This window comes from Alternaria postmessia, assembly GCF_024291825.1.
Source record: "Alternaria postmessia strain BMP 2775 chromosome Unknown scaffold_2, whole genome shotgun sequence".
NCBI lineage: Eukaryota > Fungi > Ascomycota > Dothideomycetes > Pleosporales > Pleosporaceae > Alternaria > Alternaria postmessia.
Genome location: NW_026260075.1, coordinates 106,665 through 130,492, shown reverse-complemented (window position 1 = coordinate 130,492; position 23,828 = coordinate 106,665). Strand labels below are relative to the sequence as shown.

The following is a 23,828-nucleotide window of genomic DNA, read 5'->3' as shown; positions in this document are numbered from 1 at the left end:
CGCCGGCAACAACAACGACACCATGGCCATGACTCCGTCCGAACAGAAGCGCAGCTCCACTGGCAGCCGCGTGCTGGGCATGACGGGCCCAGCAGGAGAGCCCGGCCTGCCGCCGTCCCGGCCGTCGTCCATTGCGACTGCAAACTCGGGCAGCCAGAACAGATGGTCGCAGGCCAGCCCCGCGCGACGAGGCGGCATGAGCGTCGCCGGCAGTATCGGACACCAGAGTCGCCCAACGACATCGACGAGTAGAACTCATGTTCCGCTGGCCGCCCACGGATTCTTTCGCCCCATGAGCTCGCAGCGTCTCCAACAACAGCGCAACCAGCGCCCCACCTCCCTCCTCGGTCACAGCTCGCTCTACTCAGAGGCTACACACGAGGAGGGTAGCAATCCGTACCGCCAAAGCACAGGGTCGACACAAACAATCCGGGGTGCCCCGACGCTGGGCCTCCACCACGAGCATGACCCGCAGTCTCCGCCTTCGCGCGGCACAGACATTACCGACAGAGACATGCCTGACCGCACCACTGCCAACACCACGCCCACAGGCGCGGAGACAGTGCGTAGTCGTGGCGAAAGTATTACACCTCTGCAGCGGCCCAGGCCTCAGCATCTCGACCTATCCAACACCCATGGCCATAATTCCAACAAGGACCCAACGCCCAACAAATCCCCTCGTTCTTTTGGATCCAGCTTTATGCTATCTAGTCGCGATGGGCGCTCAGCTCAGATGCGACCCCATCAAGGACATGAGAAGCTTACGTCCGCCGAATCCTCCCCTAGGCTAGCCCGCAAGGAAGCTACCAAAGAAGCAGTCAAGCGGGAGTTGGGCAAGAACTATCAGTACTTCTCTGGCAATACTGCGTTTTGCTGGGGCGGCAGGCTACAAAATACGCGAGACCGGCCGGTTAACGTAGCCACGGCTATATTAATCATTTTACCTGCTGGTCTCTTTTTCGGGTTCTCGTTCGTACACCGTTCCCTGCGGCTGCTGTCACCTATGCTAACTATCATTACAGGGCACCTTGGCTATGGACCCACGTTTCTCCTTCGATACCCATTCTCTTTGCATACTTGCTTCTAGTTTCCATTTCCTCGTTTTTCCATGCGTCCGCTTCGGATCCCGGCGTATGTCATGCACCCTCTACATTCTGAACATCACTGACTCTTACAGATACTGCCCCGGAATCTACATCCATTTCCTCCGCCTAATCCTAATGACGACCCGCTCAATCTCGGACCTCCCACCACTGAGTGGACCATGGTCGTTTCCGCAACCGGCACCAATGCTGCTATGGAAGTGCCGACGAAGTACTGTAAGAGTTGCAATATCTGGCGACCCCCACGTGCTCACCATTGCCGTGTGTGTGACAACTGCATTGAGACGCAAGATCATCATTGCGTCTGGCTCAACAACTGCGTGGGACGCCGCAACTACCGTTACTTTTTCGTCTTCGTCTGTGCCACCACCTTGCTAGGGCTTTTTCTCCTAGGCGCTAGCCTGGCACATCTCTTGGTCTGGCGAGCACAAAATGGAGCATCTTTTGGTGAGGCTATTGATCGATGGCGTGTGCCCTTTGCCATGTGTATATATGGACTCCTGGGATGGTCATATCCCTTCAGCCTTGGTGTGTACCATCTCTTCTTGGTCGGCAGGGGCGAGACGACACGTGAATATCTCAACTCGCACAAGTTCCTTAAAAAGGATCGACATAGACCTTTTACACAGGGCTCAGTCTTGAAAAACTGGATCGCTGTATTGCAACGACCGCGTCCGCCGACATATCTGCACTTCAAGAGAAGGTACGAGGAAGGCGATCAGAGGTTTGGCCCGCGCAGAGATAAACGCACTGCACCTTTGGCTCCAGAGCAGCAGGGCGGCGGAGTGGAGATGCAGGATGTTCGCGGGTCGGAGGCGTTCCAGGGCCCAAGTAGCAGGTCTGGACATGACGCTGCAGATGCGACTGTGGCATGAGACGACGGTTCTGATCAGCTTAATCATAGATTAGCCCATCTTAAGTAATAACTCCTTCATGATACGCGATTGCATAGCAAGGCACCATTCGACCACTTGTATGCATGGACTGTGGTTTTATTTCAATGTGCCTATTTACCTAGAGTGTTTTTTTCTTCAGTGAACTTGCACCCAGAGGCGTGCTTATATGTGCTAGGGTTGAGACGGAGTGCTAGGGGTGCTGGTGCTGGTAACACTGGATAGACAGGGACGGCCTAATTGGCTGACTGACTAGCTACATGTGTTTACCTCCAATCCTCCATCCGTCCATCCATCTCCTAAGTCCGGCTCGCTGCACCTGCCAATGCATGCTCACCTTTTCTACTGAACCGGATTAACTGTTGTGCACGTTTCTACGCCTGCCCTCTGCCTACTGCGCGTAGACTTTGGCAGTGTTGCTTCGTGAGCGCCGTTAACCCGCCCAAACCGTCGACCTCCTTCGCGCGTCAGTGCCTCGCCCCTCAAGACAACGACCGCGACGCGTGCTGCAACCCTCCTTCTCCGCTACCATGGCCGAGCGCGATCACTCACCCACTTCGACATCCTCTACCCTCTCCAACATCACGGTGCAGACGGACAAGCACGGCGATGCTCGCGCCACGTCCAGCGCGTCGCCCTCCATCTCGACGCCTCCTACCAGTCTCGGCGACGAAGCCAGCGTCATGTCTGAGATAACCAAGATCGAACACGCTGTCGAAGTGTACGAGGAGGCTCCTGGCTTGCAGATGACTAGCGACACAGCAGCCCCCGCGCAAACCACTGCGCCCGATGCCGCCAGCAGTGAGATCCGCCGGCCCGCGAGGGCCTCGCGCAAATCCGTCACCACGTACAATGTGCAGATTCTCGCCGGAACAGCCATCCACACGCCGACCAAGTACCTCGAGAAGCATCACAAGAACGTCGTGCATGGCTCGCTTGAGAGCATTGCGAAGGCGGAGAATGCGACACCTGTACGGAAGAAGATGCTGAAGCGGAAGTCCGAGATGACGGATGCCAGCGATCAAATCGAGGAGCAGCTGGCTACCGAAGCTGCCCAAGCAGCACGACGTCGCACTTCCTCGCGCGTGACGGATCTTCGCAAGGAGGCCTTCCGCAACATAACAGGCAATAGTTCGGACGGAAGGGCTTCCAATCAAAGCACTCTACGACGTAGCACTTCAGAACCTTCTTTGAAATCCAAATCAGCTGCTTCCGCGGCTTCTTTGAAGCGCTCTCGCGCAACAATGGAAGATGGAGGTCGCCAACCTAACAACCAAGCGCAGGAAGAGAAAATCTTCTCGAAGCCCAAGTCGAAAGTCTGGCTCAAGCAGGGTCTATATGTGGGCCAGGATCGCGACTTTGATCCTCGCCTCTCAGAGAGCCAGAACCGCGCGAAGAAGAGAGCCAAGAAACCAGGGAAGGCTCACAGTTTACCCCTCCCGATGTTTGCTTGCGAACGCCTCTTGAACGAGGACCCCAAACTTGTGTTTCGCGACTTCAAATTGCCATTCGACACTTACAGCCCTCTACCCAGGAAAGTCAAAGTCGACGGCTGGGTTAAGCTCAACAAAAGTAAGACGACCGCGCTGTCAATCTGGTGAATGCCACTAATGCCTTGTAGACAGATTCATTGGCGACGCGTCTGCACTGTGGAAACGCGACAAGCAAGACTCTTCCCAGTGCTATTGCGATGCCGAAGACGGCTGCGGAGAAGCCTGTCATAACCGGATCATGGCATACGAATGCGATAACACCAACTGTCCCCTTCCTCCGGAATTATGTAACAATCGGCCATTTGCAGAGCTCAAGCGACGTGCTAAAGGCAACCGTTACGATTACGGCGTGGAGGTTCTCGATACGAAAGACCGAGGCTTTGGTGTGCGTGCTATGAGAACTTTCGACCCCCACCAAATTATCGTAGAATATGCCGGAGAAATTATTACCCAGACTGAATGCGAGCGACGCATGAAGCAGGTTTACAAGAAAGACAAGGTGAGCTGTCTATATCTTTGCTTGCCCACTTCTACTGACCCGCTACAGTGCTATTATCTTATGAGTTTCGACAACAAAATGATCATAGACGCAACCCGTGGAACGATTGCGCGTTTCGTCAACCACTCATGTGAACCTAACTGTGAGATGATCAAGTGGACTGTGGGCGGAGAACCACGAATGGCACTCTTCGCTGGTCCTCGAGGCATCATGACCGGCGACGAGCTAACCTACGATTACAATTTCGAGTAAGTCATTTTTCACAGCATACTCGTTGGACCAATCTGACATTCGCAGTCCGTTTTCGCAGAAGAATATCCAGGAATGTCGTTGTGGCACTGAGTCGTGTCGAGGTGTCCTCGGTCCCAAACCGAAGAAACCCATTGAGGAAAAGTCCATAGCTTCGGCTCTCATCGCTGGCACCAAACGCAAGCTTCAAGATCTGCTGGGTTCCCGGAGATCCGGTTCTGAAAGCACTCAAAGCTCCCCCAAGAAGCGCAGAATGCTTCTTGGTAACTCAGTTAGCACAAAGGCAAAGAATGCCCTTGCTCGATCAGAGTCTGCTCGCGAGCGAGCTGAAAGAGAGGCAAATGAGCTGTCGCGCCAGAATGCGTCTCGCGAGAACCGCGCGCTCAAACGCTCCAGTTCTGGTAACATTGATAAACGCACACGATCAACCAATTCGCGGGCGGTGCAACCGTCTACTGTCATTCATACCCGACGCACAACTGTCACCTATCAAAGGAAGGTTTCTAGGCCTGGTGCATTGAAAAAGGTTAAGCCCTCTCGACTACAATCGACGCTTAAGAACAGAAAGGCACTTCGTTCTCAACGACCAAGCACGCCTACTCGTGATACGGACACGGACATGCTGGAATCAGAGGAAGATGCTTCACCGAACATAACTCCTGCATCTTTGCGCAGTGCAACGAGGAAATCACCCCTTGCTAGTCCCATCTCCCAAGAGGATATGGCTGCAGTGAAAGGCCGTGTGTCTCGCAAATCTTCGATCCGGAGTGTACGGGGAAGGTGAAAGATCTATTATCAACTTCCCGTATACCGCAGACTTGTACCAACCTACGTTCTGCGGTAGTACTTGTCCAAGAGCATCGATTGATGTACTCTTACTAGGCTCTTTCCAGTGTTTTTCTAAAGGATGTGGGTAGATATATGTACAGATAGTTTTTTCCATTATCAACTATGGAAAGTGGAGAGAGACGGCTTCTTGCCTCAAGTAGCTGTTGTGATACGTTTTAACAATACTATTATTGTGTTCTGTTTACCTAGAATCTCGTTCTCAAAGCTGGCTTCTCTTTTGCAGATAGAACATTCTGCTAGTAAGAACTACAATGAAAGCCCGAAGTGATTTCTAACGGAATCAAGACGCCCTGTTCTCTGACTTGGCTGGGGGGACGTTTCTGGAATTCAATGTTCCTCGCACGGGCCCGCAGTATGCAACGGCGATTACCTTATCACTCTACCTAATAAGATGGCAGCTTTAATCTGCCAATCAAAGCATTCGCTCACGGCCATACGTTCTGAGTCAAAACACCCTGCTTCGTGGGGCCATGACAAGTGATTATGGTCGTACTCCGACATGCTTTGCCTATTACAGAGGTACTAAGAGCTACCTAGGTAGGCTATCCATCACTAACGTCTGCGAACCTTGCTTTTCCTTCTCAATAATTACCCCAATCACCATGTTGTCAGTCAACGATATTGTCGTTCTTCCCGTCTCCTGGGATCATCAAGATAGTGTTAAACTCCGTACCACCCAGCGAACCGAGATTACCACCCTCGGAGGTGTAGACCCCGGCACTCCACCATCAGCCGCTGACATTCCAATCTTTCTGGTTGCTTATTGCGCTGGCGTTCCAGTCGGCTGCGGCGGCCTACGCCCACTGTCTTCATTAGATAGTGCACTCAGCAATGCTGCTGAAATCAAGCGAATGTTTGTTGACCCATCATACCGAGGGCCGATAAGTGGGAACAAAGGCTTGAGTCTTTCCATTGCGGAATTGATACTCAACAGGTTGGAAGACGAGGCGTTAGAAAGAGGCTGGTCGACGTTGCTATTGGAGACTGGTACCTTTTTGGTGAAAGCAAGACGCTTCTATGAAAAACGTGGGTTTATTCAACGCGATATGTTTGGAAACTACAACGAAGCAGACAACAGTGTCTGTTACGAGAAGCGGCTTGATCCAAACCTAGTGGCGCCCGTATCCTCGTAAAGCTGCGATGGTTCGACTTCTGCATCGGCATAGGGTGTTTGCAGGATAGTCATAGATTCGCGGTAGTATGGTAGTGTAAAATTAACGTCATGCTCAAACAAACATTCAAGTAAGCAGCATCGACACATGGAGGCACAGTTTTCACGCTTTGATCCCAAGCATTCAGAAGCAGAGGACGTTTGAAGTGGTCAAGTATTAATATTATCAAGCTCTATAGGAAAATTACTACCGTCAAGAGCTCAACTCGACCCGCTACTAATTACATGAATCAAAGTTTGTAAGAAGAAAAACCATGCTGTTCGAAAACACGACTCCGATCGTATAGCCGCATGTAGTGTTGATCATTGGTGGTATCGAAAAATAGTCGTGTTTGTCGAACCGTTATCGGTGTTGCAGCAAGGCTGTGAGGCATGTTGTCTCCAAGTACCCGTCGATTGGCTTGAGTACTAGACATAATCCTCTGTTGTGTCGAAAAGGGTGGGAAGAATCGAAGTAAGGGGGCAAGCCAGAACCCGTTAACATGTAGTTGTTGCGTTTGTCCAACTACCATTGGTCTCTCGAAAGACCGTTTAACGGCGGCTAACAGTGCAGCCCCAGCCACCGCCGGGGATGGGGTCTCCACGTTGGACTGTGCAGCCGCCGCCAGGAATGATGTCGTTACGCATGACGGTGCAACCACCGCCGGGAATGGGGTCGCCACGCTTGCTGACAGTGCATGAAATACCAGGGATGGGCTTGGAGGAGAACATCATGTTGACGTTTCGATTGATTGGTTGGTTGGTTGGCAACTGGTCAAGAAATGTTTGGAAGGATTGGAGTTGCTAAATGACTGAATGTTCTTATGGCCTGGAGTCAGATGGGAGAGGACAACTGCCTCCTTTATACATCGTTTGCAGCGAAGTACACAGGACGAAACAATGAAGCTAACCTTATGGCTATCGATGCGAAAGGTCCAGAGCTTGCTCGCGATAAGAGAACACCGAGTCCTGTTACCCTTACTATTGTTCGTAGATTCGCCACTACTATTGTTCTTATACATGACCCGTTGTGCCAAGGTTTTGGCTTGTCATTGTACGAACACCTCCCTTCCTGTTAGCAGTGATAACAAAGAAAAATTAGCAGCAGAAAAGCGCCTCAATGACCTTTGTATCGATGCTCCGGTAATGACGTGATCTGGATGACCGGCAAAACATAGTAGTGCAGGCCTGGACGCTCAACGACCTCAAGAACGAGTCAGTTGTGGTAGGTTTCGATGCCCTAGGTATACCGATTTGGCTGTCATATCTAGAACTGGCCATCATGTGCGAACAGGCAGATCGTAAAATCTTCACATACTGCATATCTTACGAGTCCAGGAAAGCGAAGGAATAATCTCCGCACAGGGAATCGTTAACAATATGGCTTGTAACTTTGAGCGAACCCAAGCATGTTGCCAGCAGATTGTTCAGCTCAAGGAACAATAGTATAGTACCTTCAGGTAGATGCTTCTTGAAGAGATGTTGAAGACAGATGAGCGAGTGTTCTGGCAAGTCATTCTCCCGTACCGTTATGTAGCGCTTGATGCTGTAAGTCTCCGGTGCTTTTGGACAGAAAGCGAAACCCCTGCATATGCATGTTTTGCATGCCAAGAAGATGATCGTTAGTTCGATGGGGTCTATGCTGTTGAAGGATTATTTGCTCCGATATGATATGCCGTAAGTCGTGAGAGAGCCTTAGGGTGCGTGCGACTTCCAATGGCGGGTAGCGGGATGATGACTAAAGATTCCACGTCATGCTAACTGCTGCAAGTTAGGAAGACATCATACCTCTACAACGAACTCTCAGACGACCAACAGCAATGTACGCGACGAAATTACTTCCTCGCTGCGGCTACCGCCTACCTCTACGCCGCGCATTCCAAACCGCTGCTGCCCCTAACAGCCGTGCCTCCGATTTTGCTTTCGCTTTCGAGTAAGGCGGCACGCCATCGGCCTCTCAATACAGCAGCTGACGGCTGTCAGTATCGACGGAGTACTCCTGAGGAGTTCGGACGCATTACCGCGAGCTCGAAAGGCCCTCACTTATCTCCAAACGCAGCGCATTCCCTTCATACTCTTGACCAATGGCGGCGGCAAACATGAATCCGAGCGCGTGGCCGAGTTGAGCAGTAAACTGGACGTGGCTATCGATACGTCCATGTTTGTCCAGAGTCACACCCCCTTTGCCGACATGAACGACCTAAAGGATAAGACAGTCATGGTTGTTGGTGGAGTGGAGGATAAATGCAGGAGAGTTGCCGAAGCATACGGGTACGATAACATGCAATTACGTTGTGCCGCAACATTCTAACGAAGTCGCATAGCTTCAAAAACGTTGTCACCCCTGGCGACATTCTAGTTGCTCATCCCGAAGTATGGCCTTTCTCCCAGCAATTGCTATCATACTACAAGACCTTCACTCGACCGCTGCCGACCCCAATCGATGTTACCACACCATCGACCTCGCTTCGCATCGATGCTGTCTTTGTGTACAATGACCCGCGGGACTGGGGTTTGGATGCGCAGATCATTAAGGATGTTCTGTTGTCAGAGCGTGGCATCATTGGGACTCTGTCAAAGAAGAACGGCAACCCTGCTTTGGAGAACCGTGGTTATCAGCAAGACGGGCAACCACCACTTTACTTCTCGAACCCAGACCTACTGTGGGCGGCGAAATACCACTTACCACGCCTAGGCCAAGGAGGATTTCGCGAAGCGTTCGAAGGCATCTGGGCTGCAATAACCGGTGGCGAGGCACAAGGTGTCAAGCTGCAAAAGGTCGTGATGGGTAAACCACACCAACCTACATATGAGTTCGCAGAGAAGCGCCTGATAGCGCATCGGCATAACATAATGCAACGCTACGGTAGTCCTCTCGGGCATCTCAAGCGTGTGTATATGGTCGGTGATAATCCGGCGAGTGATATTGCTGGCGGTAATGATTACCGGAGCCCGTACGGCACAGACTGGGCTAGTGTGTTAGTAGAGACAGGTGTCTATCAGAAGGGCACAAAACCAACACCTCAGCCTCGCAAGATCGTGGGCGATGTCTGGGATGCCGTTTCGTGGGCTGTTGAACAGGAAAACTGGGTATCTTCAGCTAACACTCCTTGATGCTATGCTACAATACAAAATTCCGCCATGCTATGCACAAAAATAGGGTTGAGAAATCTCCATATAGAACATGGGTGGAGTAACCCGCTAAATATCAGGTCTACTGCTCATCTGCTTGAGCTTTGAATAGAATTTCAATCATGATCTATTGTTGCCCCACCCACTGCACGAACCTATGAAGCAGAAATGTCAGTACTCAGCACACAAGTTAGGGTGTTTAACTTACATCAAATCGCCGGGCCCGAGATTATTAGCTCTTGCCACCGCTTTGCTGTCTTCGATGATTCCAGTTTCTAGGTTACGGGCATAGATGTCGACGTTTTTGCTGAGTTGATTTGCGACCGCAATCAACGATCCATTCTGGTTCATACTGAAGTGGCGAGGGTACCATCCCCCTGATTTTGCAAGCTGGACAAACGATAGCTTCCCGTCGGCTGACGGTTTGAACGTCACAAGTGAATCACTTGGAACTTGAGTGCTGTTGGTTGGGTCCGAATTCTCTGCTTTGAAAACTGTGCCGTTACGGTTTGCTGCGATCAAGAACTTGTTATCAGGCGAGAGCGTCATCTCCGAAGCGAACGTCGCTGGTGGGACGGTTTGATTGCCGTATGTGCTGACCTCGTCGACTTCGGTAAAAGCTAGGCCACCCTGCTCCAGATAACAAACTTCGTAACTAGTGATTTTGTTGCTCTTCTCATGGACTACAAAAAGGTACGTCTTTGTAGAATTGGAACCTGTCCAGAAAACTGCATGTCGCGGACCGTATCCTTGCTTGGATTTGAGTGGCGCATGCTCTGTGAGCAAGTGGCTGACAGGATCGATGCAATAGACGTGGACTGTATCTGCACCGAGACTGGGGAATATCATGTATTGCCCCGTAGGATCGACGACCGCTTGATGGATTTGCTCAGGCGCCTGGAAGGTGATGTTTTGCAAAGACGAAAATTTGTTTTCCCCATCGATAGTAAACAGTGATATGGCTGGCTCGGGTCCGTACTGTTAGGTTTACCATAAAGTGAGTACTTGATCGGATAAAAATTTGAGAAGAAGGAAAGTTGTACGTACGTGAGCAAGGGCTAATGCGGATTTGTTATTGTAGGACGCCGAGGATACTGCTCCTCCCAGCACACTGGTATTGGACACCTTTTGGAGGCTGCCGTCATCACCAAGGCTCAACATTGTGAGACTAGCATTGGCAGCTGATTCGTCTAGACAGACTATCCTATCCAGGCCAAGGGACGCATCCAACCATGTAGGCAAAGTTCCACACTCGTGGTTCTCTTGGGTAACTTTCATCGCATGGCTAGAATTTGCGCTTGTGCTAGGCAGTACTTCGAGCGTCTGGATGGCGCCAGCATGAGTTTCATTTCCGTATGAAGCCACCAGCAGCCGGTCGGCAGCTGCTTGCCCTATAACTGACAAAGCGATGAGTAAAGTGTTCATTGTTGGTAAGAAAGAAGACTCGGAAGTGTTGAGGTAGCCAGAAATAAGCAAAGTAGTATTGTTTTTCAGGGGCCGAAATTTATGTGGTAGTGATCAGCAGAAGGAGCGTTGTCGTCGGTGAGATTTTTATTGTATGCGAGAGAGATATGAAGAGACTATGACACGCAAAGAAACACAATGTAAGGGAGTGTGAAATAATTCTTTGTGAGAATTCATGAACATTCACAGCGTATGTTTCCATGCATGTGTATATGGTGGTGCTCCTTACATGTTTCACATTGATCGCTATCAAGCATACCAGTGGTCTTAGGTTTGTAAACGCGGCTAGTTCTGGTTGGCATGTCAGATTTGAAGGAGCGGCTGTTACATGTAACAGAGTGTGACGGCCCTTTGCTGACGATTGGCAGGGCGGGGGTCGAACATCATTTGTGGTTCGGCCCTATTCGGAGATAACAGGCATTATAGTTCGGCGGCGAACCAATAGTCGCGCTAGTGCGTCATATTCCATCTCTGCGCGGATGATGGCGCGTGTATACTGGCGACTTTCCTCACGAGCCACGCATTCCCACACGCGACCGTGCTAGATATGCCTGCCTCCATTACCAGTTATGCAAACTATCTCCCCAGCGAACTACTTCTTGAGATCTTGGCTCATTTCGAAACGCTGGGCAAGCTTGAGAGGCAAACGACGCTAGCCCGCTTCTCAGCAGTCAATAGGTAATCGTTGCACTGACAATTCAGTCACATAAGCTTACAAGACCAGACAGTGGTATGATGTATGTAAATGTCTATCTATTGGACATTAGATGTACCGTAACTAATCTCGCTGCCCGAATAGGTAGCAGTTCAACCGTTATATGAATCACCATATCTGTCTGGAAGCGCATACGAACTCTTTGTTCGCACGATATGTCCTTCTGTACTAGCTCGCATCAAGGTAAGTTGCATCAAAGGTAATCAGTGGTATCTGCTAACTTGTTATAAGCCGACAGCGTTGGCGAGTTTGGTGAAGTCCCTTGACTTATCCCACATCGTACACCAAGGCGCCAAGTCCACAACGGCTAGATTACTAGGCCGAACGAGAGCATCTCTTGAAGTCTTTGTAGCACCCCAAGCTAGCTTTGCGATTAATTGCTGGGCTAGTCTAAGCAAATGCACTCGACTGCGCGTTCTTGACCTGAGCCTGTCAGTAAGCCCCAAGTACATGATGCATTCGGCTCGTAGACTGACGCGCAATTTCAATATCAGGGTGTCAGAATGTATCAGCTTCCAAAGCCTGAACCAAACCATACGGCAGTTGGGAGATTTGCGTGAGCTTTACTTGCCTCGCTGTTCGTCGAGATACGAACCACCAGCGACACCAGGTGGTCCCAGCATCCGCTGGCCACCCAAGCTTGAACATCTTGCGTTATCCGGATCAGTCTCGGGTCAGTTCCTATGGGACATGTTACGACAACCAGACAACTTCCCACCGACGTTCTCCTCACTAGGTATCTACCATAGTCCTGGGCTAGATCAGTATGTCAAAGTCACGCCTCGAGAAAGTCACTGGTTGACTGAACCTGATGAGCGCAATGCTGATTTTCAATTCACAGACAAGGCATCAGGCCGCTGCTCAACAGCTTAGCTGCGTCGCTGACTGTTGTCGAACTGCGTGATTTGCCAGCCGTCAAGCAAGGTCGACTGAACGGTGTGCTAGACTGGCTACCTAATTTGGTATCTCTGACTATTGCGCTCGACTATATTGACAGTCGGTTCGGAAATATGCCACCAGACTTTTCTCCGGCGCGATGGCAAGAAGCCAAGCCACTGTACAGCCTCACCCTTGTCGCCTGTGGACGAACTGGCGATCCGTCACGCAGCTTCACCATGACCGATCTTTTTACCATGATAGACGAGCGTTTCTTAGGCCGTCTACGCTATTTGAGTATAGGATGGAGTACTGAGTGGCAGAGTGAGGATGAGGTTTTGGGTGCGCTGGATTCTAGCATAGATGACTTGGACAAGGAGAATTGGTTGGAGCGCAGATGGCACTATCAAGATTTGGATTTTACGGATACGAGAGACATGGAATACGAGCAATGGAGAACAAACACAGCAATGGGTAGAAGGATGAGACCGCGATTTCGACTTTTGAAAAATCGATGACTGGACTACTTGGCACGTTGGATTGCGGGTCTAGATAATTTTCATTGCAGCCAGCTCAAAAGTTTAAGCCTTTCAATAGGCCTATACAAGCTACTGGTAGCGGTCAAGTAAAGAAACAAGCTGTCTATGTCGTTTACATCGCATATGAGGAAGGGCTCTCGTCCAGCGGTTGGTGAATTGGTATAGTGGAGAAGTCGAGTCCACCTTAGGCGCTGCCGTTAACCTTCTTTCCTTGGATCATACCACGGACACCGCCCTTGCCGCCAACTTCACGGATGATGGCGTTTATGCTCAGGTCGGCGCCAATGTTAATTTGCACTTCAACCTTTCCTCCCTTCTTCACTCCACGGACCGCAGCCTCGCTTAGCACTTGGCCGACCTTCCATGTCTTTTCCCTCAGCTCTTCCTCCTCCTCTTCGCTGTCGTCATCGCTATCATCGTCTTCCGAGTCGTCATCTTTCTTTTCAGACTTGGGCTTTGGTTCTGGCTTCGTGACCTTGATGTGTCGTGAGCCTTCGGCAAGTTTGATAAGCACATCACCACCCTCTCGTGGTGTCGTGATGGTTGCAGTGCGTCGAACGGGGAGTTGTGTCTCGGTATCAACAATGGCGTGGAAAACGCCGGAGGATTCGTCACCCGAGATGCACAACACACCAACAGCGGTAGAAAGATGGGGCGTAACGGTGACCATGGGGTGAGAGCTTTGTTCAATGTCCTCAAGCTCGAACTCCTGGATGAGGCTGGCCTGAATGGCGGCACCGCGGACTGCCAGTTCCGAAGGGTTGATGGCGGATGGGGATGTGGAAGGCGCGAGGACAGTCGTGGAGTCTGGGAAGGCTGATCGTACTGCCGAAGCAACCTTGGGGGTATGTGAGTTACCACCAGCCAATACAATCTCAGAGATGTCGAGAGGGTCCAAGTTGGCCTTCTCCACAGCTTGCGTTACAAGACGAGTGAAAGCGGCGAACAGCTTGCTTCCCAGGAGATCATAACGGGTACGGTTGATGGTTGCGGTAAAGTCAGTGCCGCCCACTAAGCTCTCTACGGAGAAGTTGGCGGTGCTACCAATGGATAGCGCCTTCTTGACGGCTTCGCACTCGAGCTTCAGCTTGGCCAACGATCGGTCGTTCTCCCGGGGGTCACCTGCCGACTTGTGTTTCTTGAGGAACTCCTTGGCAAAGTGGTCCATGAGCACTTGGTCGAGCTTGAAGCCGCTAACATCATAGTCGTGTAGAGTGGCCAGGATAGTGTAAATGCCACCACGGGATGCGACCACGGCGACATCCGAACGAGTACCACCCAAGTCAGCGACAACGACGATCTTGTCGGCTAGCTTCGCATCAGGTTGGGCATCGTAGGCCAGGACAGCAGCCGTGGGCTCGCTGATGAACTGCAGAACCTCAATACCAGCATTTGTTGAAGCCTTCTTGAGAGCCTCCTTCTGGGCGTCGCTGAAGTTTGTGGGTACGGTGATGACGGCGGCGTTGACGTCCTTTCCGAGGTAGTCAGAGGCAGAGCTTCGCAGTCTCTTCATGTGGCGTGTGGTGATATCGATAACGGAAACGGTGTTTTCCTTCTCTTCTTCGGTGTCGCGAATGGTGAAAGCCACGCTGTCTTCATGCTGTATGGGGTGAGCCGACTGGTGGCATGGCGAGGGGTCTATCGATTTGAAGCTTCAGAGCGTCAGTCTCGTCGGACATGGAGGGTTGATCAGGCTGCCTACTCTTGTCCGAGAAAGTCGCGGAAGTAGGCGACTGTGTTCTTCGCATTGCGGACGAATTGGCTCTTGGCCTGTCCACCGTGGAGTTCCTCTCCTTCAACGTAGGACAGAGTGGAGGGGATCTGGCGATCTGAGGACAAATTAGCAATGGAGGGGATCCAGGGCGTGGGGCAAGCAGCATACCTCCGTCTTCGTTGGCGATGACCTGTGCTCTGCCTTCCTGTTATGTGTCAGAAACACTCAGAGAAAACGGCTATAGACATGCATTACGTACACCGCTGGTAAAGGCAATAGAGCTGTATGAATTGCCAAAGGATATTCCTATCGCGACTCTCTGCGCGGGGTCCGCTTGCGCACTCATCTTGCGCGGGTATACGTCGTTTGGTTACGTGAACGGGTTTCGAGTTAGAGTGAGACGATCGGGTATTGACGAGAAAGCGGTAAAAGTGGAAGAATTGAGGATACCCGACTGTGGCTGCGTTTGTAGCGCGTGTGTTTCTGCGCGGCTAAGAAATTCAGAGTCGTGCATTTTTCTCGGAAGCGCACGGGCTTCTTCGGAATGAGCTCACTATACCTAGGATTGCACATGTTACCATGTACTCTACCAACAACCAAGGAAACACGACTCGGCAAGCACCACCATGGCAGCGTCAGCCACAATTGTCCTGCCGGGCGACGACATCGCGAAGAGCGCCCTGCCTACAGGCACAGGCAAAAAGAAGACGCTCACCCTCGGACCAGGTTTGCGACACACGCCGCCAGACACGGTCACTGCTACAATTGCGGGCGCGCTCGTGACAGACAACAAGAAGAATGCTGCTTCGGTTGAATACAACACTGGAAGGGTTAGAAAGCTCTTGTTGCGCCTTGCTTGCTCTCGGCCTGCTAACACTCGTCACAGTACCTTCCTTTCGCGGGCGACCTCGTCATTGCGACTGTCAATGGTTCTGCCGCAGAGAACTTCAACTGCCTCCTTACCCCGAACACACCGCCTGCGACCCTCCCCCATTTGGCCTTCGAGGGTGCGACTAAGAAGACACGACCCCAGCTTCCTCCAAACTCTCTGGTGTACTGCCGCGTTGCCAGCGCTGGCAAGGATCTGCCATCAGAACTCACCTGCGTCGATCCTTCCACAGGCAAGAGTGAAGGACTCGGTCTTCTGAAGGGAGGCATGCTGTTCAAGGTGAGCCTGGGCATGGCTCGACGAATGCTTGCAGCACGTGGTGGCATAACTCTACTGCAGACCTTGGGTGCCAAAATCGGCTTCGAGGTCACAGTCGGTCGAAACGGACTTGTACACGTCGACGGGGGGAACATAAAGGCGACATTGGCAATAGGGCAGGCTATACAAGAGGTGGATGTTGCCGCCCTCGGAGACGAGGCACAGAAAAAGCTAGCTGCTGCGACTTTGAAACAATGCTGATGGAGAAATCATGGCTGTCATATCAAAATTCGCAATCGCAGGATGGATGGGTATCGCGATTATTACGCACGTCGGTCCATGCATGTTATGACTGAACACATGCAGGCTATCAACCGTTGGGAACAATCATCTGCAAGGGGTATCAGTGTGGTTTTGCGCCCAATACAGTACGCATAAAGGACGGGCACCTCTGGCACTGTAAACATAGAAATTACAGAGGCCGTACGTCACCGGATCACGTTGACTGCGACGTCCGGCCGCACTCGATGAAAGTGTGGGTTCTAATGAGCGAAGTTAAATGGGGGCAGAGGGCTTCACTGGAGGCATGTCTGAAATATTCCGACCATGCCCCCAAAGGCGGTATGCTCCATCGAAAGCAAGTATGCATCGGAAAATAGCTACTTACTTGAATAGTCGCATCCACAGACTAAACGGCGAGTATGTATAATATCTTCATTGTCTCTAGTGTACAATTGACTCTGCTGGTCGTTGACTCCACGAGACGCGACATTGCCCTTACATCAGCCCTCAGTATCTCCTCCATTCCACAACTGTCGGATTTTCATGCGATGTGTGAAGATCTGGACCAACCTTTTACTGCGTTCCGCGTACACGTGCAGTATCAAGTCCATGTCCATTCTGGTAACCCGTGTCTGCCAAGCATTATCAAGCAGGAGTTTTATCACTTCCTACAGGCAGAACGATCTTAAGGTACAACTCGCTGTGGGTCTCTGGGGAAGAGACTGCACATCCGAATGTTGGGCAGTCCGAGCCAGAATTGAACAATCCTCTCTAGACCGAAACCTCCTCCAGCGTGCGGTGGGCAGCCATACTTGAAGCAGTCTACGTAGTCCTTGGTTCCAGCACCGGCTGGATCAATTGGAGGATCATGCTTGCGCATCTGCTCTGCGAGGAGCTCCGAGCTGTGGATACGCTGCGCGCCAGAGAGAATTTCCTGACCCCTCATGAACATATCGTACGAGTTTGAGAGAGCGGGGTCGGCAGGTGATGGCATAGTGTAGGCGGGACGGATAGCGAGAGGGAATTGGTCCAGGACGTAGAAGTCGGTGTTGTACTTTTCCAGGACGAGACGGCCAAGCAGCTTTTCTTGCGGGGTTCTGGAAACGTTAGTCGAGCCTTGGAGGCTTTCTTCACCACACTTACGTTAGATCGTCGTAGTCGCCCAGCTCTTCTCCGGCTTCGCGAAGCATCTTAATACCTTCTTGGAAAGGAATTCTAGGCACGTTGCCAGACTGGGGAAGCTTGAACTCATCGACATGGTACACTCCTCTTACGAGTTCAGTCTCCTTCCGGTACCGTGAGTTGAGCTCGTTGAAAATGAAGAGCATAAGGTCCTCCAATACGCCCATGACTTCGTGGTAGTTTTCTTGGAATTCCATCTCAAGATCCAGTCCTGTGAATTCGGTCAAATGACGAGCGGTGTTAGAGTTCTCGGCGCGGAACACAGGGCCAATCTCCATGACTTTCTGGAAGCGGGAGGCGATCAGCATCTGCTTGTAAAACTGTGGTGACTGAGCAAGATACGCGGGACGACCAAAGTACTTCAACTCGAAGACGTTGGCTCCTCCTTCAGAGGCAGCACCACTAAGTGCCAGGTCAGCATCTGTATTGAGCTTTCGTAGAGATGACCTACAGTATCTTTGGGGTATGCACCAAGACGAAACCCTTCTTTGAGAGGAATTCCTGGAACAAGGCGCATACACCGCTCTTGATCACGAAGATGGATTGGTTGATCTTCGCCCGAAGATCAATCGTCCTGTTGTTTAGCCTCGTGTTCAGACTGACGAGTGGTCGCTCGCCACCCTCCTCCTCTTTCTGGTCTTCTTCGGTGGCAGCCTCGGTTGGCATGGGCCGTTCAGCATCGGACACCTGAAGTGGTAGCGGAATCTCCGCAGCAGCCTCGACGAACAACTTCTGGATGTGAATCTCGAAATCGGTGATACTGGCGCTCTTAATGGGCTCCTTCACACGCTTGACTATGCCCGTAACGACAAGTGTGCTCTCGGTGCTGACGTTGCCACAGAACTTGACCATCTGCTTGCTCAGCTTCTCGCTGGCCGCAACAACAGCCTGCACAGTGTTGAGGTTCTGTCGCAAGTTCAGGAAAGCGAGTTTCGCAGACTGAACCCTTGCATTCTCCACCCAGCATCTGAATGTGATCTCCTTGTCCTCATTGCTGGCGACATCGGCAAGCTCGGTGCGTGGAGTTCCCGTAGGCTTGTGTTCTTTGGAGCCAATGAGGGGAAGTTCGCCGTATGCGCCTACAGAGACGTCGGCGGCATCGTCGGCCTCCTTCTTGGTACGCTCAGCAAGTTCGCGGGCTTTGGCTGCAGCTTTCTTCTCTGCCTAGGCTATCGTGAGCATTATGAACTTGAAAGGAAGGGGATTCTACTGACCTTCTCTTTCTCTTTCTGCGCCTTCTTCAGCGCGTTCTTGGAAGGCGGCTCGGCGCCAGTAGGTGCGGCGTCACTCATTGTGGTAGTGTTGGGGATTTCAAGTCGCGTTGTGCAGTGGTCAGTCGTATCGTGCGGACGACTCACATTTCCATAGTGGGGCAGTCACAGCCCCGCTACCCCCCGCGGCGTCATAGCCAATTAGTGGCAGCCCGCCTGGCTAACATCATCGAGGACGTGTGTTTGAACTTGTGTGCAATTACTAATTGATGTAGCCTGGGTATAATAGAAATTGACAGTCCTGCTCGAACCCAATGCATTCCTGACGCCCAGCAACAAAATAAACTGCTGTGCTCCACCGTCTCAAAAAAAGTCAGGTCATTGAGACGACTTCACCAAAGCGACTGCATTCCTTTCCCTCAATCTCGGACTCTGCGAGGAGTCGTCAGATCACCCTCAGCCGATGATAGATGTTCTGCTAGACGCGGCTGTACTCGCGTTCCCATCCCAAAGTTTCACTGTTTTATTGACAGCTGAATGCTTTGGTTCGTGACACGAGAAGATATTGACGTGGGTGTCGTTGACGGCCGCTGCGGCAATCATCAGTCGGTGGGGATGGAAGGCAGTAACAGAGATGGGAGCAGATCGATCCCGAAGGAAACCCGAGTAGGGTTCAAGGTGAGATACGGGTTGACCGTTGTTTAGGTTGAAAATCTTCACACGGTGTCGTTGCGTGCCACTATCGATGTCAGCATGTTCCAGTCAGTTTACAGTTTATGAGCACTTACGTAGCGAAGACCGGAGCGTGCTCATGGACGCTAAGTGTCCTGAGCGTGTCGGAAGTCGCTTGTATAGTTTTTACACTGCGGTCCCAGCGGATATCCCATAGCTTGACCTCACCGCCGCGACAGCCGCTCACAAGTTCACGCTGACCACCACGCTGTAGATGGACGTTGGTGATCCATTGCTTGTGCTCTTTCCAGACCTTAACCATGGCGGTGGCAGGCTTTTGGCGCTGATCATATACTCGTATGGCGCCATCACCAAAGCCAGCGACGAACACATCTCCTTCGACTTGATCAGAGGTCAAGGATGTGATGCAAGAGCCCGAACGCGCCGGGAGATCCTACTCAAGTCAGCTAAGATTTCAAGAGACGCAGAGAGTGTAACTTACATTGGTGCATACTTCGGTCCCTGCGTTCCATACGCGGATGACCTTCACGTCGCCAGCGACCAGAATCAGACCTCTACCCTGCTGCCAATCAAAGACTAGCCCGGCATTCTTGTTGCTTGAAACAAGATCGGTGAGGGCTCGGAATCCAGTCACTAGTTCCGTCTCTCCTTTACGATCATAGTTGCGGAAGATCTTGATGACTCCATCCGAAGACCCAGTCATTAACAGGGCCTGATCGTCTTCGTTGATGAATCGAACGTCCGTTATCTTCGACTCGGGAGGGTTCCCGTTAGAAAAAGAATTGATCCTGCTAACCGATTTTGAGTAATCAAAGATATTGACGGTGTCCCGTGTATCTGTCACGACTAGATGATCTTCGAACTGATGGAAACACATTTTCGCAGGTTGGCTGAGGTTGTCAAAATACCCTCGGGGCACGTCCCAGCGGTTAGAGACAGCAATATCCTTCAACGGCTGAGTCTCGGCAATAATCCTGTCGTTACGGTTCCTCCGCCAGAGTCGGCCATTGTAATCGGTGCTTCCGGGCTCGTCGGCCTCCGTGGGCTTCATTTGGGGCTCACGGAAGTACTCGACTGACCATTCGAAGAACACACTCTTGAGTGGAATCTCTGGCTTTTCTGACAGATTCCTGTTCTTGAAACCTCTTGAAGTTGGCTGCTCTACGGTGTGGTATTTCTCCGGAGTCTGAGGACGAGACGCTGACGGGACAGTGGTGTCCTCAGCAGCAGATCTCCCGGATGGCCTCTGTCGAGGGCTTGCTGATTCTTGACCTGCCCAGAGATTCTTCAGCGAAGCACCAACGCTGGTGGATTTGCGGATACCACCGAAAAGAGACAGATATGTCGAGTCTTTCGTCGGTGTTGGAGGATTGGAAGTTTTTTGCGGCGCAGAGGTCTCCTCCACTGCGCGGCGCGTGGGACGAGGAGCAGGCGCATGTTGGAGGGCTTCATCTAGTTGGGGCTGTACGAATTTTCCTAGGGAGGATTCGATGAGAGCGATAAGAATGCAGTCAACGACTATTCCAGCGTCTTTTGCGATTTCCGGGTGCGGGTCCACGGACATGACCAAAAGCTCCTTCCATATGGCAGAATATATGGTGTTCTGTGAACAAGACGTCGATTCCGAAGCGCCGTCTGTCGCTCCTGAACGTGTCTTCATGTAGAGCATTTCGGTGCTTTTGTCATCTGACTGCTTTGTGTCCATGTTGGCATGATCCTCGGATAATTGTTCGAATGCAGCTACTATGAATCGGGCCTTGTAGCGAGCGACGAATGTTGAGAAGAATATGAGCAATTCTTTGCGCACCATACTGTTACCATCCATTGTCATGATAAGAATCATTGACGCGATAGACTCCTCAATGTTAGCCACTTGGGGAGTGACGTCGCGAATCCCAAGGAAGGACGCCAATGCATGCAGCATCGCAGCTCTAACTTCGGCAACAGGGTCCACGATGAGCTCACATAGCCGCTCGTGTGCCATGCATCTAATTCCGACCCACTTGGCTTCTTCATAGTTGACCCAAAGCTTGCTTAGGCAGAGACATGACCATTGCCTGAGCAGCGGGTTCTGCATATCCTTGAGATGATCTAGGCAGCTCTCGACGAGTTCAGTACTCAGTGAGGCGCGTTGTCCCTGGTTGTAGTCCTTGCAAAACATGGAAACAATGAAGGCGCACATGGCGCGGTGTTCACTTGCGTTCTGAATAGGTATGCCTGTGTAATTTTAGCCAATGTACAGTTTTTTTTTGGAGACAAGTTTGTATACCAGAATTAGGATTGAATATATTGATGAAGTATTGGTAGCCATTGTCCTTGAGAAGATCGGCTTGGCAGGACTGGTCAACTGCGAGAATGCGAGCCCAGATGAATACCATGACAGGCTTAAGCTCGTTTGCTTGAGACTGAAGTAGTTTGAGGACGTATGGGAAGATGCCGATACTGAGCGCGAGATTTACAGCCCAAGGGCCGTGATCTAAGAAACTCGATAGCAGGATAAGCGCACGGAGACGATGGACTTGACTGAGCAGTACTTGGAGCACTATGGGAAGTTGTTCCGGTACCTTTTGCTCCACTGCGCCCTGTGTCAAGTATACTTCGAAAGCGGTCAACTGTTCGGAGAAGAAGTCGGAGTGCTTGTAGTTAAAATCCTTCTCGCCCCGAGCTTCAGCCTGCAGGTCCGGAAGCTGGGCCAAGATCAGCTCTACCGCCAAGTCCCAGCTGCGCCAGAGCGGATGATTATGTGTTTGAGGAATTTCGGGATGCGAGACAGGGTTGCAGTGATATGCGCGCATGATGCGCTGTGCAAGGAGATAGTTGCGGAAGAGAGCAGCGACCATCAAATCCTGACGGAATAGTTTCTTAAAGAGCGGCTTAGAGAGAGAATTCCAAGCAATGGTATCAGTAATGGCCGTGAAGATCCAGTTCAGCTCACCAATAGGCGTTCTACGCTCAGAGACCTTGCCTGGAATGTTGTGGGCATCTCGTAAGCTAACTTTAGTTGGAAGAGGGTTTTGCAAGATGAAGAAGCGTACCGCCATGGTTATGGGGTCGGTCAGACAGGAAGTAAAGATATCAGCAGGCAGCTCTGGATTAGTGGGAAGCGATTCACGCTCTCTACATGCAGCCAAGTGGATGCAATCACTGAAATCGACATGCTCGACGCTCGGGTCTCTCCGGCGCGCCTCCTCAAACTCAGCCTGATGTTTCTCAGCGAAGCGGTTGAAATTGCTGATGATGAGCCCAGCATCGGAGCAGTCATAAACGAATAGACTTGGAGCACCAATCCAGGACTGCAAGTCGTAGAGTGACAATGGAATGTACTGGGTATAGTTCCTGTTGAAAACCCAGATTTCGCCGGAAGAAGTGGGCTTGGGTACGCCGTGGCCGTTGTAGTGGAACAAAACTCGCTCGTTGCGGGCGTTCCGCCGGAGAGTGGAAGCGTACTTTCTTGTCTCTTCTGTTGTAGGGTCCAGCAGCAGCTTGTAGCGCGTGCGCATGCTCAGCTGCTCGTACTGAGTCTGCAGAGCCTTTCCAATCTGGTTCATGGGCGTGTGACCGGGCGTCTGTGAGGTCACGGTCGGGTCGATCCAGCACTCTTCCTTGGCACACGGGTTGGTTTTGATGACGTCCGGGGGGTCAACGCCGATGTTCAGGCACAAGGCGAGGACAGCCGAGACAGTCTTGAGGCGGTCTCGCATGCGCCATTCCTGGACAGGGAAGGCACAGTCTTCGTTTTTGGGGTGGCCGCCGGTCTCGTGTTTCTTGTCGGTGTAGTACATGAAGAAGTTGGAGGTGAGCAGGTTGCTGTACTCTTCCGAGTTCAGTTGGTCGTCCCAGCCATGACGGATCTTGAAGTGGCCGTCGACGCTTCCCTCATCGGCGCTCTCTGGTGGTAAGACAGGATGGCGGGGCCCAAAGTCGCTCTTCGCGCGCAGGAAGCTGGGACGGGCAGACTGTGGGCCTATTGAAGCAGGACGGGCGGGCGGCGCGTGTTCGTCCATGTGGGAGGTGGGCGACGCATCAGCGGCGGCCGCAGTGCTGGGGCGCGAGGCAGCGGCAGCAGCGTCAGAGGGATGGGAGCCGTTCATGTCGACAGGCGCGGGGGCGTGCGAAGCAAGCGGATTGGGGTGGGTGTGGCCGCTGACAAGAGGTAGTTCGTTGGCTGTTCTCATGGTGAGCTTCAGCGAGCAGTGACGGTGTTGACGGGGCCCATAGCGCGAGGCGGGCGGTGCGCGTGGCAGAGAGACGCGTTTCGATGAGAGAGAGTGAGAGAGAGCAGAAGTCGGCAGTCCGGGCGAGGGAGGGCGGTGACAATTGCACGTCTATCAAACTTGTTCTCGTGGACGTCGGGCATAGGTGAGAGCTCGACAGTGCATGTCGTCGGCGCTAGGCCCAAAGCAGCGCCGCGGTGAGAGTCGAGCTCCACCGCGAATTGACGACTCGGCCATGGGAGCAAAAAAGCAACTTGGCAGCACTGATGCAGTCTCGAATGGTTCGGGTAGGGATGCTGGCTGGCCAACGGTGCATACGCTCGCTAGCATCTGCACACATGTCAACGCGCCCTCTTATACAAGAGGTTCTTTTGCAGGCCCTCTGCATTCTCCGGGCGCGACGCAGCCAATGGCACTCCTAGC

The 23,828-nt window shown here is 51.9% G+C and overlaps 10 protein-coding genes across 10 annotated transcripts; 6 read left to right on the top strand and 4 right to left on the bottom strand.

The window, feature by feature from the left end:
* Window positions 1-22: 22 nt before the first annotated feature.
* On the top strand, window positions 23-1,978 carry J4E82_000463 (uncharacterized protein; the record flags this gene model as incomplete). Its single annotated transcript, XM_051726784.1, has 3 exons — window positions 23-969; window positions 1,023-1,131; window positions 1,178-1,978. The coding sequence occupies 3 exons, from the start codon at window positions 23-25 to the stop codon at window positions 1,976-1,978; spliced, it is 1,857 nt and encodes a 618-aa protein (XP_051593209.1).
* Window positions 1,979-2,526: 548 nt separating this feature from the next.
* Window positions 2,527-5,021, top strand: J4E82_000462 (uncharacterized protein; the record flags this gene model as incomplete). Its single annotated transcript, XM_051726783.1, has 4 exons — window positions 2,527-3,568; window positions 3,618-3,988; window positions 4,037-4,236; window positions 4,286-5,021. 4 exons carry the CDS (start codon window positions 2,527-2,529, stop codon window positions 5,019-5,021), a joined length of 2,349 nt encoding a protein of 782 aa, XP_051593208.1.
* A 667-nt stretch (window positions 5,022-5,688) lies between these two features.
* J4E82_000461 (uncharacterized protein) lies at window positions 5,689-6,219 on the top strand (the record flags this gene model as incomplete). The annotated part of the gene is made up of 1 exon (XM_051726782.1): window positions 5,689-6,219. One exon carries the CDS (start codon window positions 5,689-5,691, stop codon window positions 6,217-6,219), a length of 531 nt encoding a protein of 176 aa, XP_051593207.1.
* A 1,837-nt stretch (window positions 6,220-8,056) lies between these two features.
* Window positions 8,057-9,350, top strand: J4E82_000460 (uncharacterized protein; the record flags this gene model as incomplete). The annotated part of the gene is made up of 3 exons (XM_051726781.1): window positions 8,057-8,169; window positions 8,220-8,507; window positions 8,561-9,350. The coding sequence occupies 3 exons, from the start codon at window positions 8,057-8,059 to the stop codon at window positions 9,348-9,350; spliced, it is 1,191 nt and encodes a 396-aa protein (XP_051593206.1).
* Window positions 9,351-9,495: 145 nt separating this feature from the next.
* On the bottom strand, window positions 9,496-10,646 carry J4E82_000459 (uncharacterized protein; the record flags this gene model as incomplete). The annotated part of the gene is made up of 3 exons (XM_051726780.1): window positions 9,496-9,523; window positions 9,577-10,346; window positions 10,416-10,646. The coding sequence occupies 3 exons, from the start codon at window positions 10,644-10,646 to the stop codon at window positions 9,496-9,498; spliced, it is 1,029 nt and encodes a 342-aa protein (XP_051593205.1).
* Window positions 10,647-11,379: 733 nt separating this feature from the next.
* On the top strand, window positions 11,380-12,941 carry J4E82_000458 (uncharacterized protein; the record flags this gene model as incomplete). Its single annotated transcript, XM_051726779.1, has 6 exons — window positions 11,380-11,510; window positions 11,557-11,569; window positions 11,632-11,730; window positions 11,779-11,978; window positions 12,042-12,311; window positions 12,389-12,941. 6 exons carry the CDS (start codon window positions 11,380-11,382, stop codon window positions 12,939-12,941), a joined length of 1,266 nt encoding a protein of 421 aa, XP_051593204.1.
* A 205-nt stretch (window positions 12,942-13,146) lies between these two features.
* J4E82_000457 (uncharacterized protein) lies at window positions 13,147-15,022 on the bottom strand (the record flags this gene model as incomplete). The annotated part of the gene is made up of 4 exons (XM_051726778.1): window positions 13,147-14,614; window positions 14,665-14,791; window positions 14,845-14,881; window positions 14,936-15,022. 4 exons carry the CDS (start codon window positions 15,020-15,022, stop codon window positions 13,147-13,149), a joined length of 1,719 nt encoding a protein of 572 aa, XP_051593203.1.
* A 280-nt stretch (window positions 15,023-15,302) lies between these two features.
* J4E82_000456 (uncharacterized protein) lies at window positions 15,303-16,084 on the top strand (the record flags this gene model as incomplete). Its single annotated transcript, XM_051726777.1, has 2 exons — window positions 15,303-15,506; window positions 15,563-16,084. 2 exons carry the CDS (start codon window positions 15,303-15,305, stop codon window positions 16,082-16,084), a joined length of 726 nt encoding a protein of 241 aa, XP_051593202.1.
* A 706-nt stretch (window positions 16,085-16,790) lies between these two features.
* On the bottom strand, window positions 16,791-18,579 carry J4E82_000455 (uncharacterized protein; the record flags this gene model as incomplete). The annotated part of the gene is made up of 4 exons (XM_051726776.1): window positions 16,791-17,202; window positions 17,249-17,689; window positions 17,739-18,451; window positions 18,502-18,579. The coding sequence occupies 4 exons, from the start codon at window positions 18,577-18,579 to the stop codon at window positions 16,791-16,793; spliced, it is 1,644 nt and encodes a 547-aa protein (XP_051593201.1).
* Window positions 18,580-18,954: 375 nt separating this feature from the next.
* On the bottom strand, window positions 18,955-23,366 carry J4E82_000454 (uncharacterized protein; the record flags this gene model as incomplete). The annotated part of the gene is made up of 4 exons (XM_051726775.1): window positions 18,955-19,237; window positions 19,287-19,624; window positions 19,673-21,408; window positions 21,461-23,366. 4 exons carry the CDS (start codon window positions 23,364-23,366, stop codon window positions 18,955-18,957), a joined length of 4,263 nt encoding a protein of 1,420 aa, XP_051593200.1.
* Between the last annotated feature and the right edge of the window lie 462 nt (window positions 23,367-23,828).